We start from the raw sequence: 14,895 nt of genomic DNA, 5'->3' as shown, positions 1-14,895 counted from the left end.
ACAAAAACTTAACACTGTGCAATGAACCGTGCAATTGAGGTCATGGTCAAATAAAACCTGCGCGACTGACATATAGACCATAATATATTTCCATACACCAAATATAGTTGACCTTTGGCATATAATATTAGATAAAAAGACCAAAACTTAAAAACTTAACTTTGACCACTGAACCATGAAAATGAGGTCAAGGTCACATGACATCTGCCCGCTAGACATGTACACCTTACAACCATTCCATACAACAAATATAGTAGACCTATTACATAAAGTATGAGAAAAACAGACCAAAACACAAAAACTTAACTATAACCACTGAACCATGAAAATGAGGTCAAGGTCAGATGACACCTGCCAGTTGGACATGTACACCTTCCAGTCCTTCCATACACCAAATATACTAGCCCTATTACTTATAGTATCTGAGATATGGACTTGACCACCAAAACTTAACCTTGTTCACTGATCCATGAAATGAGGTCGAGGTCAAGTGAAAACTGTCTGACGGGCATACCAAATATAGTTATCCTATTACTTATAATAAGAGAGAATTCAACATTACAAAAATTTTGAACTTTTTTTTCAAGTGGTCACTGAACCATGAAAATGAGGTCAAGGACATTGGACATGTGACTGACGGAAACTTCGTAACGAGGCATCTATATACAAAGTATGAAGCATCCAGGTCTTTCACCTTCTAAAATATAAACCTTTTAAGAAGTTAGCTAACGCCGCCGCCGCCGCTGCCGGATCACTATCCCTATGTCGAGCTTTCTGCAACAAAAGTTGCAGGCTCGACAAAAACGAGGCAACATATACATGTACAGGTGTTCTTACACTATGTCTGTAATTCATATGTGAAGAGAATTAGAAAATCAAAACAACTGCTATATTGTATCTACACCACATTTACTAAATCACAGAAAAAAAAACAACCATAAAAAAAAAACACTAATGAGTTTTAACATGTAAAAATAAAAAGATACATTTGAGAAACTCTCCACCAGAGCCCAAATAACAGCGTATTCAAAATTGTTTTATGTCAATCATGTTATTCAGAAGGTGCTGAAGCAGTTCAACAGCTGGTGTTTTGGTGTAGCTTGAAAATGAGGTCCATGTCAGATGAACACTACCAGACAGACATGTTCACTTTTATAAATTTCATGCATCCCGCTGCAAATGTTTGCACCTGTCCTAAGTCAGGAATCTGATGTACAGTAGTTGCCGTTTGTTTATGTAATTTATATGTGTTTCTCGTTTCTCGGTTTTTTATTTTATATAGATTACACTGTTGGTTTTCCCCTAGTAATTTTGGGGCCCTTCTTCGCAAATAACAAAAACAACACAATAATTTCTGCATTTGTATACTCTACATAACTCTTTATTTACATTTTCCATCAGTTGATGTACAGTACTACCAGTGTTTGAAGATGAAATAATTCTTCTTTTGATTACATTGCAATACAAAGTGTTTGTTATCTTCTATGGCATAATCAAATGGGTTAGGAACAAACTAAATCTCTATTGGGTTAATTTGTCTAAGTTTCAGTAAGTTTTACATTACTCCAAATAACCATAAAATCTTAAATCTGTATGGGTTTTCTTCAGATAAATTTTTTGCTGGATGAATTTATATGGGGCTAAACAAGATGTCATATTTTTTTTAAATTTCAAATTTGACAATAAGGCAAAGTCAGAATTTGGACTCAGACACAGATTTTTTATTACAAATTTAATGTTCTGTCAAACAAGTACATATTAATTGGCTGCAGTCACTTTTTTATCTGGTACATGTTCAAACAAATGATTTCTATGACTAGCAAACACATTGTTTTTATACATGTCATTTATTAGGTAACCACTATAAAAGTCACTGGCTGTTAATTTCTTCTTAATGATTAACTCTCTGAATCCGACCCAACCATCCTGAAAGTAAAATAAATATATACTGTATAAAACCAACTACCTTTTAGAGAGCGATTTTTTTTGCCATAAGAAAAATACAAATATAATTTGTCACGAAAATGTAAAACCTGCATATTTAATTATATCAAATAAACTAGAAAATTGCGAAATAAATCTCCCTGAATTGGGATAGAAAAGGCTAAAATCAAAATAAAGTATCTGTGAAAATAAGTTGGTTTACAGTATAGTTATTGCAGAATAATCAACTTAACAAGTCAGCTATGGAGAGAAGTGAATATCAACCATGTAGTCAAATTTCAAGTTATAAATTGCATATGATATAAAACTTAAAGTCATAAGAAACCTCAAATTAAAAAAAAATGCATTTGTTTTTTTATAACTCAATGGATAGTTTTCATTATAAAACGTATGTACATATACTTTTTTCTGAAGAAAATTCTTTAATTTATTCATATTTAGAAGAATTTTACTTTATTTTAATTGCTTCCTTCCAGGAAGCAATTCCCCCGACATATTCTCTGTATGCAAAGTGCCCCCAGTGTGACCCATCTCGTAAAAATCTGGTGATCGCAATACGCATGGATGTCCTTAAAATAAACTATTATCTGAATTTACATGTTAAACACGTGCTCAATTTCTATGCTTTTTTGTTGATATTTTGTTGATTGTTGACAAACAGGTGACAATCGTTAAACTTCGGCTTCAAAACACGAACTTTAATTACCTGCCATATTTTCACAACAACACAAACCGATTGAAAAAAAAATTGACAATTATACGAAATTTATGCGAAAAAAAAATAAAATTCGTGCACAGATGACCAAGTTTATTATTTTTGAAAACATTGGTTCAAGAATTGGAAGAACATTATTTTTCTTCGGTCACTCGTTTCTTATGACTTTAAGAGAAGAACATTAAAAGTCATGCTTTTATCCTTACAGTCAATAACTATCATGACTATGGCAAGCCATTTTACTATTTATTATAACTTTTAGATATCTCTTTTAATATAAACTCATACTATATAAGATATCCTCTATAATCTACTTTTTATAAGATATCTTATAAACTTTATGAGATATTATTTAACATTGAAATAATTCTGAGCTATGATAACATGGAAAAGGGATTGTCATGCCTTCAACTATAGTGATATATCATACCTTACACTTAATCCAACAAACTTTACTGTTTCTCCCATAACATGGTGTTCCTGGAGGTAGATTGAGGTGTGTGTTGCCATAGTGATACAAAATACTTTCATCTGCAATGAAATCAAATCACTCTAAACAAATATTAAAGCATCAGCTATAGGTGAAAATTCTTTTGTTGTGTGTTTGGAATACGTAAAATACAAAAGGGGAAAATATAAAGCTGTCTAAAAGTAGGGTCTGGATAGTGTGCAAATAATGAGAATAATGGGTTCAGATATTGAGATAAGAAAAAAATGGGTCAAAAAAATAAAGAATTCTAATCGATAATAAAAGGCATAAAATTAAAGAAAAGAGCTCAATGAGTAAAACATATAATAAATAGAAAATAATGACCTAAAATTGAGGAGTACAGAAATAAAGGACACCCTTCCATACCCTAATAATAGATGAATCAAATACAGTCTGCACCAAAAACTTTTTCAACTACTAGTCCGAAGACCAATATTCTGACATTTTTCTTATTTGGCCAAACAAAGTTTTGCAACTTCCTAGTCCGAATGAAATTTTACTAGTCTGGGGCATCAGACTAGTGGCTAATGTGCAGACTGCAAATATAATTACTTTTGGAAAGATACAATTGCAAATTAATGAAATAAACTCTCACTACAAAAACTTATAGAAGAGAGACAACTCTTGCATACTAATTGGATCACAGACGAAAAGGATTTTTTTTAATAAATAAACTAGATTAAAAATAACTGACCCTATGAACACATATATAACACCCCTTACAAAAATGTGAGAGGCTCTAGGATATCATCATCTTCATATTCTCATGTTAATGCTATGGTGTTTGTGTTTAAGACGACTCAAATGATGGTTACACACACTTTTTTTTATACACTCTTCACAATTAAATTTCAATATTCATAAATCATTATGAGTGGCTAAATATATAAAATCCCCTTGTTCACAATGGTAGAATCAATATTTCAAGGTAAAACTATTTTATCACCAGCACAATGTCATGGTATTTCTTTTTACAGATAAAAATTTATAGCGGGTTAATTTGACGGGTGTAAAATTTCGCAATTTTCAATGAATAAGGTTTAGGAAATATTTTGGTTTTTTATTTTGGCCTATTCAAGAAAAATTATCAATACCTTTGCTTGTGCAATTTTAAGTTGGCGTAATTTATTTTAGCAATTTTGTTATATCCCCGAAAATATGTGAATATTTACACCCCATGAAAATAACCCGCTATAGGGCATCTTTAAGTAATTCAACCCAAAAAGAAAATCATATTTTACCTATCTCATCTGTCACAGGAACCATGCTTTTTAACTTGATAAGCACTTTACCATAATGACTTTTCAGTGGAAACTACAAAATAATTGTACCCTTATAACAATTGTTCTCAATTTTCTATGATAGAAACTGTGATACGTCATTACTTGTTAGATACCAACTTTTGTGGATTTCACTGTAACAGGTAAACCATAAATTAAAGTGTGCAACTTAGTACAAATTTTCTATAGGCTTGTTTGAGAGGTTTAGCTAGCTATAAAACCAAAAAATGTCTGTACCAAGTCAGAAATATGACAGTTGTTATCCATGCATTTGATATGTTTGAACTTTTGATTTCCCCATTTGCTTAGGGACGTTTAGTTTAGAATTTTTCTTGGCGCTTGGTATTTTTATTATTTTACTTTTTCCAGACTTGTCAAAAACCATTAAATTAAATATCCATGAAAATATAATTTTCCTTAATCCACTTAAATTGGCACCGTGAGTCCACAGTTAATAAAATACCTGGATTTGCAAGACCATTAAGGTGGTACCTAACACTACAGGGAGATAACTCTGTAAAATCAGCAGAACGTTTTAATGACGTTGTGTTCTTTAGGGAATATTAAGCTTCTCAATGATCAAAATAAGTGTTTGTCAAACTGCTATATAACCAGTGTAATTTTTCTGATTAAACGGTTGGTTCAATTTTTTTGATTTTTTTATATTTTTGTTAAAGGGTCAAAGTAAATAATTTGTCAAAATTTTAAGAAAATTAAGCGAGCCAAATTAATTTTAGTTCAGGTGTTAGGTACCACCTTAAGCTATAAATATCCAAATGTAAGTTTGTTTTGTGAATTAAAATAATGAGGAAAAGTTAACTTAACCTTGAATGATATTAATGTAAAAGATGAATAAAGCTTATAATTATTTTTTTTTTATTCAATTGACTCTATGAAAGAATACATACCAGTGTAAGAGTATTAATGATAAAATCTTATCTCAAACAGATTTTATCTAGAAAATCTGAATGGAATAAGTATGAAATTAAACATTTTCTAAAGGAATAGGCATGTCATGGAAAATTAAAAGGGAGCTTACTTCATTGCAGAATATAAAAGTTTGGGCACTTAACACTTACATCTTCATGTAAAGCTCTGTATTGTCTATCAATACTCTCTCTAGTCTGGTTTTCCCAGTCTATATAGGTCATCTCTGGTTTTGTTTTGTTTGCTGAAATGTAATCAAGATAGTTGTATATATTAATCAGTAAAATCTTTAAAAAATCATTATTTTCTTTAAATCAGCAAGCATAGCAAATCTTCATAATTTTTAAAACTGTCTATTTAATTACCAAGTTTACAATAGAAATTGAAATGAAAGGAAGATGATGGTTTAATTCAATACAAAAACTGATTACATGATCTGAAAACTGAAAGCAAAAAAACAGACCTTAGTCCATTTTACAATTTTTCTACATCTCCATGTCATGTAATAAGATGACATAAATATTGCTTTGTGTAATTTTATAATTTGAACCAATGAATATATCTCCTTTTCTATTCTTACTAACCATAGCTTACTTCTTGTCCAGAATGAGTAACTTCTAGTCCATCCAGAGTTGGTAGATTGTATAAACACTTTATCAACTAGACAAGAAAACTGTATTGTTAATTGTGGATATCAGAGCAAATTGAATAAAGTATAAAAAACTGAAGTAATGATAATATCTAGTACATTATTTAAGATACTGCTTCCATTTTTTAAAAAGACAATATATTTTCAGCAAATCGTAAGTCAAAACATCAACACTTGCAAGCCTCCTAAGAACCATTATTCAAATGAAATGTTGGCTGAATGAATACCATAACCTCAGGTTTAAAGTTTCCTGTAACACAATACTGTGGATTCATTTATTTTCGTGGGTACCAATTTTCGTGGATTTAGGAAAACTTACATGTTCGTGGATATTTAAATTCGTGGTTTTGCTTATGTCTGCATACAAGCCTATTTGAAATTTGTAATTCGTTGAACATTTATTTTCGTGGTTCTTCTGTGCCCACGAAATCAACGAAAATTGGTATCCCACGAATAATAATGAATCCACAGTATACGTTTATAATACAACAGCATACCAATATAATTGATTCACCAATAGCGTTTCCCATTAAACTGACCTAATCACTATCGATAGTGTAGTCTTAGATGCATGATTTGTTTTATTAGTAGTTAGTGGCTTTGAACTAGCTGTCAGATAACTGTGAGTACTCTAAGTTTCATTGTGTCTTTTTGTTGTCGGGATGTACAAGTACCCGCCAAAGTTTACTTGTATTTTTGTCCATCTGATGAGTTAAGCCTTTTTCAACTGATTTTTATAGTTCGTTCTTATGTTGTACTGTTATACCACAGTCCCGGGTTGGAATCCTGCTAACATGTTTACCCCAGCCAGATTATTTATGTCCCAAGTCAGGACCCTGTAATTCAGTGGTTGTGGTTTGTTTATGTGTTACATATTTGTTTTTCATTAATTTTTTTATATAAATAAGGCCGTTAGTTTTTTCTCGTTTGAATTGTTTCACATTGTCATATCGGGGCCTTTTATAGCCCACTATGCGGTATGAGCTTTGATTCATTGTTGAAGGCCGTACGGTGACCTTGTTGTTAATGTCTGTATCATTTTGATCTCTTGTGGACAGTTGTCTCATTGGCAATCATACCACATCTTCTTTTTTATAACATGTAATTATGCCTGTATGGTCTGGTCAATGGACAACCCTATATTTCAGATTACATATTTTACCTTACCATTTTCCCTCCAATAGGTCCTAACATATTATGTAACTGTCTAGTTGTGCAGTCTGGAGGCACTGGGAGCTTTTCTTGCATCTTCACAGGCCCAGTGTCAAAACTAAAAATATACAAAAGAGGTGTTCTTATACCTAAATGACTTTTGCCATTACAAATTACAAATGACGGTATGGATAAAAGATCTTAGATGGTATCTTCTAAAATTCATTCACAACTTGTATCAATCCAGCAGATTAAAGCTAAGCTTTAGCTTGACAAATTACCTAAATATATGGAATATACGGACCTGCCAGCAGTACCAATTTTTGGGGTATATTCACCATGAGCTGTCTCGACTTGAATATTGAAATTCTTAACTAGAATACCTCAAACAGGCATTAAAATAACATAAAGGGGATTAAAGCCCACACATACTCATTCAAACAATATAGAAATAGATTAAAAACACTCATGACAATAACAGCGGAAAGTTAAATTCCTTTTACGCTTGAAATCCCCCATCGACCCATGAAAGGAACTTTTAAACCTATGGGTGGGTGTCATCTATGTTATATGTATAGTGGAACCAGATGCTCCGCAGGGCGTAGCTTTATACGACCGCAGAGGTTGAACCCTGAACAGTTGGGGCAAGTATGGACACAACATTCAAGCTGGATTCAGCTCTAAATTTGGATTGTGATTAAATAGTTGACACAGCATAGGTTTCTGACACAGAATGAATGTGTTCTAATGAACTTAAAATTTTTGTTTTCTCTTAGAGCAATTCACTATGCTGTTGAATATTAATCCTCTCAAAAAAATGTTTGAAGAAATTTTCTTTTTTATTTATGAAATTTCAAATGAGAAAAATTGAGCCCAATTTTTTTAATCACATTCCCCTTTCCCTAATTCCAAAACTAATCTCAATTAAAATTTCTAATGGAGTTTGCAACAATAACTACTCATTTAAATACATCATAAAATATTAAGATGTAAAAAAACTGCTTGTTATCACTGAATGGTAAAGATTATTTTAATTTATCAGTTGGTAGTAAAAAGTGAATATACATTGTATATTGTATATAACAAAGATTTAAGTTGATTCTGGACAAAGAAAGATAACTCCAATTAAAAAAAATCTTGCTATTGCACAATATTTTGCAATTAGATATTTCTTGCTTACTATTCTGGACAAAGAAAGATAACTCTAATTAAAAAAAAATTTGCTATTTCACAATATTGTGCAATTAGATATTTCTTGCCATTGCGCAATACTGTGCAATTGAAAAGACTTGCTATTGCACAATACTTAATATAATAATTTTGGATCCTGATTTGGACCAACTTGAAAACTGGGCCCATAATAAAAAATCTAAGTACATTTTTGGATTCAGCATTTCAAAGAACCCCAAGATTTCAATTTTTGTTAAAATCAGACTAAGTTTAATTTTGGACCCTTTGGACTTTAGTGTAGACCAATTTGAAAACAGGACCAAAAATGAAGAATCTACATACACAGTTAGATTTGGTATATCAAAGAACCCCATTTATTCAATTTTTGATGAAATCAAACAAAGTTTAATTTTGGACCCCGATTTGGACCAACTTGAAAACTGGGCCAATAATCAAGAATCTAAGTACATTTTTAGATTCAGCATATCAAAGAACCTAACTGATTCATTATTTGTCAAAATCAAACTAAGTTTAATTTTGGACCCTTTGGACCTTAATGTAGACCAATTTGAAAACCGGACCAAAGGTTAAGAATCTACATACACAGTCATGACAGTTAGATTTGGCATATCAAAGAACCCCAATTATTCAATTTTGATGAAATCAAACAAAGTTTAATTTTGGACCCTTTGGGCCCCTTATTCTGTTGGGACCAAAACTCTTAAAATCAATACCAACCTTCCTTTTATGGTCATAAACCTTGTGTTTAAATTTCATAGATTTCTATTTACTTATACTAACGTTATGGTGCGAAAACCAAGAAAAATGCTTATTTGGGTCCCTTTTTGGCCCCTAATTCCTAAACTGTTGGGACCTAAACTCCCAAAATCAATACCAACCTTCCTTTTGTAGTCATTAACATTGTATTTAAATTTCATTGATTTCTATTTACTTAAACTAAAGTTATTGTGCGAAAACCAAGAATAATGCTTATTTGGGCCCTTTTTTGGCCCCTAATTCCTAAACTGTTGAAACCAAAACTCCCAAAATCAATCCCAACCGTTCTTTTGTGGTCATAAACCTTGTGTCAAAATTTCATAGATTTCTATTAACTTAAACTAAAGTTATAGTGCGAAAACCAAGAAAATGCTTATTTGGGCCCTTTTTGGCCCCTAATTCCTAAAATGTTGGGACCAAAACTCCCAAAATCAATACCAACCTTCCTTTTGTGGTCATAAACCTTGTGTTAAAATTTCATAGATTTTCATTCACTTTTACTAAAGTTAGAGTGCGAAAACTAAAAGTATTCGGACGCAGGACGACGACGACGACGCAGACGCCAACGTGATAGCAATATACGACGAAAAATTTTTCAAATTTTGCGGTCGTATAAAAAAAGGTAAGTGAAATTCAAATTTGCTTCTATAGGTGGTTACCCCATTTTCAAAGTACCTTCCCTGGGTACCATGTATGTTTTAACAAAATAATCCTAAACAGGAAGAAGTAAACCCAGCACAAGGTTTTGCATGCTCACATGTTTCAGTTACTTGATTTCAAAGTTCATGAAGCTCTGTTGCTTCTGAACAAATGGCACAAGTTTAATGCATATCTGCCAACTTTTTAAAGTGCCCATGGGGGTTTTGCCTGCAAGATGGCTGTCATAGTCCTAAAAAAACTTCAAGGGGGGCTGCAAATACATTTTAATGTTGTTTTTTTACTTCTTTATACTTTTATAAGCCTAAATTCATTGGAAAATTACTTGTTTTGTTTATATTGTGGACAAAGTTGCTCTTTCAAAATTTCAATTTGGGAGCCTCCATGGGGGAAATCCCCCGCAAATAGTGACAGTTGGCAGGTATGTTAATGGAAAGATGTTGAGACTATTAAAAGGACAGACACAAACCTCTATAGCTCCCTTTTTGGAGCAGGGATATAATAACATAACAAGGGTCATACTTACTGTTTGGGTTTAATTTCCATTATAGATATCCCTGTCTGTTTGTCTCCGTTTAGTATGGTATGTACAAGTGGTGAGGCTCCCCTCCATCTTGGTAGTAAACTTGGATGAACATTTAATATACCACTGAAATATTAAAGCAACAAGTTATTTAATACAACAAACAGATATTCCAATTTTTTTTATATCAATTAAAACAGAAAAAATATTCTTCTTTTCATTCCACAGGCACTTGTTTCTGTCAATATGGGGTTTTCTATCCATACCCGTACAAATTTTTTTTTGTACGGGTATGGACAAATGATGGATAGAAAACCCCATATTGACAGAAACAAGCGCCTGTGATTCATTCAGGTTTTACAATATATACAGGCTGTTAATTGGCATATATTGAGCCTATTGATGGAGAATGAATATAGAATACTTACTTCAAACTCATGATTTGCTGTCTTTGGTTGAACTTTTATATCTATTGCAGAATTTAGCATTAAAAATATTTTAATTGGGCAAAAATTGTGATAATAGAGGGAGACCAAAAATGTAAACACACATCAGCATTCAATTTCAGAGACTTTTTTTCCATTGTTTGAACCTTCAGCATTTGTCTCATAACATTTGCTATACATTTGTACTTGTTGCATAAAACTAGTTTCTACCTACTATGGAAAGCTATTTATAACTTTTTCGGGGATTAAGCTTCCAAATGACACCAATACTCCAACATCGTATTTACCATCAGGTACAACCAGCGGCCAATTATGAATTTCTAATCCTGCTTGCTCAGCATAACGTCTTACAGATTTCTTAAATATGTGAAAAAGTAGAAATTGTGTATCACAAAATGTTACTGTTTACGCCACTTTACATATTTAATGATGAATTCTGATATGAAATGCTTCTTTAGCTTTGTAAACAACACTGTGATAAAATTCTCGATAAAATATACTTAGCACAGACTCAGAGATATACATAATAATGGCTTTTACAATATACTTCCCATGTAAATCTACATTTGTATGCATAATAAAAAGAAGTAATGCACAAGAGCTCGTAGAAATCAACAAAATAAAAATTAAATAAAATTCTGCGAAAGTCTATTAATCTTTTTGGCGCATTTAAGTCATTTCAAAACATGATGTCATACAAATGAAACCGCTAAAGTTGAAAGTTTTCTGTTACGTGAACCATCGGAATTCGTATGTGATTGTGATATTGTATTAAAACTGATTTTTTAGGTAGGTTTTGTTTTATTTTCTATTCAATTGCATTATTCGCATATTTACTCATTTCAGCAGGTCAACATGGCGGCTCTTTCATGTTTTTTGTCTTTAGTTACAAAATGTCAACTTTGGATTTGACAGAAGCTTTCGAGAAAAACATGTAAATTAAAAATGGCAAATGTTGTGTTTGAGAATTGAAGAATTATTTTTTCTTTTCTTCTCTAGCAGTTATTCACGAAATAACCTACGCAATCTACATATTTATAAAGAAATTTGAGCTTTATCTAACAGGGAGTAAAAAAGAACAGCCACACATACAGCATACCCACCCTCGCTTCAGTTTTTTAATGACCGTATTTGTCCTATTATAATCGAAATAATTCATGGAAGCCATATATTGTTGGAAATTTACACATGGGCCGTGATATTCGTTAATTCTATCCCTCGCTTATGCTTAGGATAAAATTAGAATATCACGGCCTAGGCCATGTGTAAATTTCCAACAATCTATGGCTTCCATGAATTATTTCTTAATTTTTCATAATAAGAACTGGTAGTACCTGAATAAATACACCATATCTATCTTTTTTTATTTTTTTTTAGATGCAGTTTTAAAGCATTTTGTCTAAGGTTATAGTCATATAGTTGTCTTTTTGACATTATTTTACATATTGTATTTATAGTGTGTCAAAGATTAAAATTGTTCATTCAGTGTACATGGTGTATGTTTACTTGTTTTTGTTAATATTTCATTTTGTCTTGATTAAGTTAAGTATCAATTGAAATGGTTTGTCTTTTTTATGTTTGATGTTATACTACTGTTTCAGGTTAGGGTGAAGGTTTGCACCTTTTTAAAACATTTAAACCTGCTGCATTTGTTTGCACCTGTCCTAAGTCAAGAACCTGTTGTTAAGTGAATGTGGTCTGTTGATGTGGATCATAAGTGTTTCTCAATTCTCGTTTTTTTTATATAATGATAAGATCAATGGTTTTCCTGTTTGGGTTGTATTACACTAGTAATTTTAGCATGTTTGGGGCCCTCTATAGCTTGCTGTTTGGTGTAACTCAAGGCTCTGTGCTGAAGGCCGTACTTTAACCTATAATCAGGATAATGTTTTTTTTAGAAATACCTCCAAATTATACCACAACAAATTTGATGAGAATCTGTCAAGGCATTAAATTGTATTTGTTGTGCAGCATAGATTCATTATTTGGTTATACAGACATATAAATCCCAGATTTTGTTTACTTTACTAAAAGCATGTACAGAAATTTAAAGCTAGCATGGTATATATAGTACATGGTCTTACTTTTTCTTTGCCAGTTACAACTTCTAAACTATCAACAACACTGTCTTTATCTTGCAATCTGGTAAAGAAGATTAATAAAGTTAAATAAATTTATTGAAACAAACAAACAAACACACATGTCTAGGTAAATAAATGACAAAAATAAGGAGATGTGGTATGATCATGATGATTACAAATGAGACAACTATATATGCATTTTGAGGTTATGATTATTTTTTTTATTTCTAGATAAAATTTTTGGATGAAAAAATGGGTGAGATGGTTCTAATTACAAAGCATGCAAAATATTATCACATTTACTTACCTGTTATCTAACAATGTTGTTAATGGTTCAGGAACAAAGTTACGGTCGACACTAATGAGACTTAATTGAAATACATGTAGTATGAATGATGAATTTAAAGTCATTAAAGTTGATATAGACACAAATAGTACAAAAGTATTACCTATTCTCATTTAAGCATTTTAAGGTAAAAAGAGAGAAATGGTCAGTTCCAAAAAACAATATTTTCCATGGAGGTGACAAACAGGGACCATCTTGATTCTTTCCAATCACAAAACTACTGCAGTGTCGTCTTTGAAATTGAATATATTTTCCACAACATGCACAAGAGTTATGTCCCTTTAGTATTCTCCTTCTGTTTTGATGATTGAAATAACTCCCCACAGAAATGTTCTGCAGGTTTAATGTGTGTTTATCAGATGCAGTGTCTGTTTCTCTAATGTAGCTATGACAACTGGTAGAATTGGATGACAATCTTATAAATTGTAGCCTTAGGCCCCTGTACATACAGTAGGTAGTTTGATAAATCTTCATCATGTCCATATTCTTTATTTATAAAATAAATAGTACTAGACAACACATGCTAGATCACAATATATCCTGCTGTTGCAGCTTGTTACTCCACACATGTAACATTTACATTACTTCCAACTTAAGGCTGTAGTGACTAAAAAACCTACAAAAATTATTTATGTGTTATAATTATAATATATACATATATACAAAATACAATAAAATAAAAGATGAAGTTTGGTCCATTTTGTGGCATTTGATTAACAATCCAATTTGCAAACAGTCCTAAATTTTCAGTCTAATTTTTCATGTTGATTTGTATAAGGTCTGTTTCTATCCGACACAGGTCACAGCTAATATATATTTTGTCTCGACTCTCAATAAACATGATAAACAATGATAAATATGACTTATTGAAAGGTTATTTCATATTTTTTCTGTGATGCTAAATGGCTAGCAAATTAGTAGAGTAGTCCAAATAATTATGACATCTGGCAAGGCTATTTTCATTTGTTTCTGGTTTGCCTTCCAATTTTTTTCTGGGACGCCTTTTACATGAAGTGTCCCAGAAAAAAAAATTAAAATAGCATTTACAGGATTAAACCATTTTTTCAATAGTGTAGCCAATTTTTTTTAAAATTGGGACGAGTTGCTAAACATGACTGAGTCGATTTTTTAAAAAGTGGGTTGAGTTGGTGAAAAAAGTAGGACGACTTGGTGTGGGCACAGGGGCTTGTTTAGTGGGTCAGACGAGGTTTTACTGTCAATGGCGATCGCTATCCTATATAAAATACCAAACTTTTGGTATTTTATATAATTAGGATAGCCTATATAAAATACCAAACTTTCAATGGCGATCGCTATCCTATATAAAATACCAAACTTTTGGTATTTTATATAGGATAGCCTATATAAAATACCAAACTTTTGGTATTTTATATAGGATAGCGATCGCCATTGACAGTAAAACCTCGTCTGACCCACTAAACAAGCCCCTGTGGTGTGGGTCGATTTACCAGTGGGGCGAGTTGTCTTGATTCCATACATAGCATAGAATATAAGAGTTTTAAAATGCAAATAAAATTAAAACGTTCCATAAAGTCTAAGAAAGCATATATAATATATAGTGAACTCAACCACTTACGTCTTTTCTGTTTATAATTTTCTACAAGAAAAGGGGTTCCTGGTACTGAAAGTTGAAACCGAAAACCAGGCTTATACGAAACTAAAAGCCTTTTATATTAATTTCATTTTTTTATCATAAGAACTAAAAAGAATACAACAT

General features: G+C 31.8%; 1 protein-coding gene across 1 annotated transcript; it reads right to left on the bottom strand.

The window, feature by feature from the left end:
• Nucleotides 1-1,351: 1,351 nt before the first annotated feature.
• Nucleotides 1,352-14,837, bottom strand: LOC139496116 (methionyl-tRNA formyltransferase, mitochondrial-like). Its single transcript, XM_071284580.1, has 11 exons — nucleotides 14,755-14,837; nucleotides 13,261-13,773; nucleotides 12,815-12,872; nucleotides 10,945-11,087; nucleotides 10,288-10,410; nucleotides 7,173-7,275; nucleotides 5,941-6,016; nucleotides 5,509-5,600; nucleotides 4,391-4,463; nucleotides 3,090-3,190; nucleotides 1,352-1,926 (listed from the first exon to the last, which is right to left on the bottom strand). The coding sequence occupies exons 2-11, from the start codon at nucleotides 13,638-13,640 to the stop codon at nucleotides 1,759-1,761; spliced, it is 1,317 nt and encodes a 438-aa protein (XP_071140681.1). The 5' UTR covers nucleotides 13,641-13,773; nucleotides 14,755-14,837; the 3' UTR covers nucleotides 1,352-1,758.
• Nucleotides 14,838-14,895: the final 58 nt, after the last annotated feature.

The sequence above is a fragment of the Mytilus edulis genome, chromosome 11 (genome assembly GCF_963676685.1).
Source record: "Mytilus edulis chromosome 11, xbMytEdul2.2, whole genome shotgun sequence".
Lineage (NCBI taxonomy): Eukaryota > Metazoa > Mollusca > Bivalvia > Mytilida > Mytilidae > Mytilus > Mytilus edulis.
Note: the sequence above shows the minus strand (reverse complement) of the source record. Positions and strands in the feature narration are given on the sequence as shown.

What these genes read in the sequence shown, in the direction of transcription:
- LOC139496116 (XM_071284580.1), bottom strand. Translation starts at nt 13,640, where the DNA reads ATGGACATGATGAAGATTTATCAAACTACCTACTGTATGTACAGGGGC. An exon ending in GACCTATTGGAGGGAAAATG is followed by an intron (nt 6,017 to 7,172) that starts GTAAGGTAAAAT and finishes TTTCTTGTCTAG; the next exon opens with TTGATAAAGTGTTTATACAA. An exon ending in TTTGTTGGATTAAGTGTAAG is followed by an intron (nt 1,927 to 3,089) that starts GTATGATATATC and finishes TTTTACTTTCAG; the next exon opens with GATGGTTGGGTCGGATTCAG.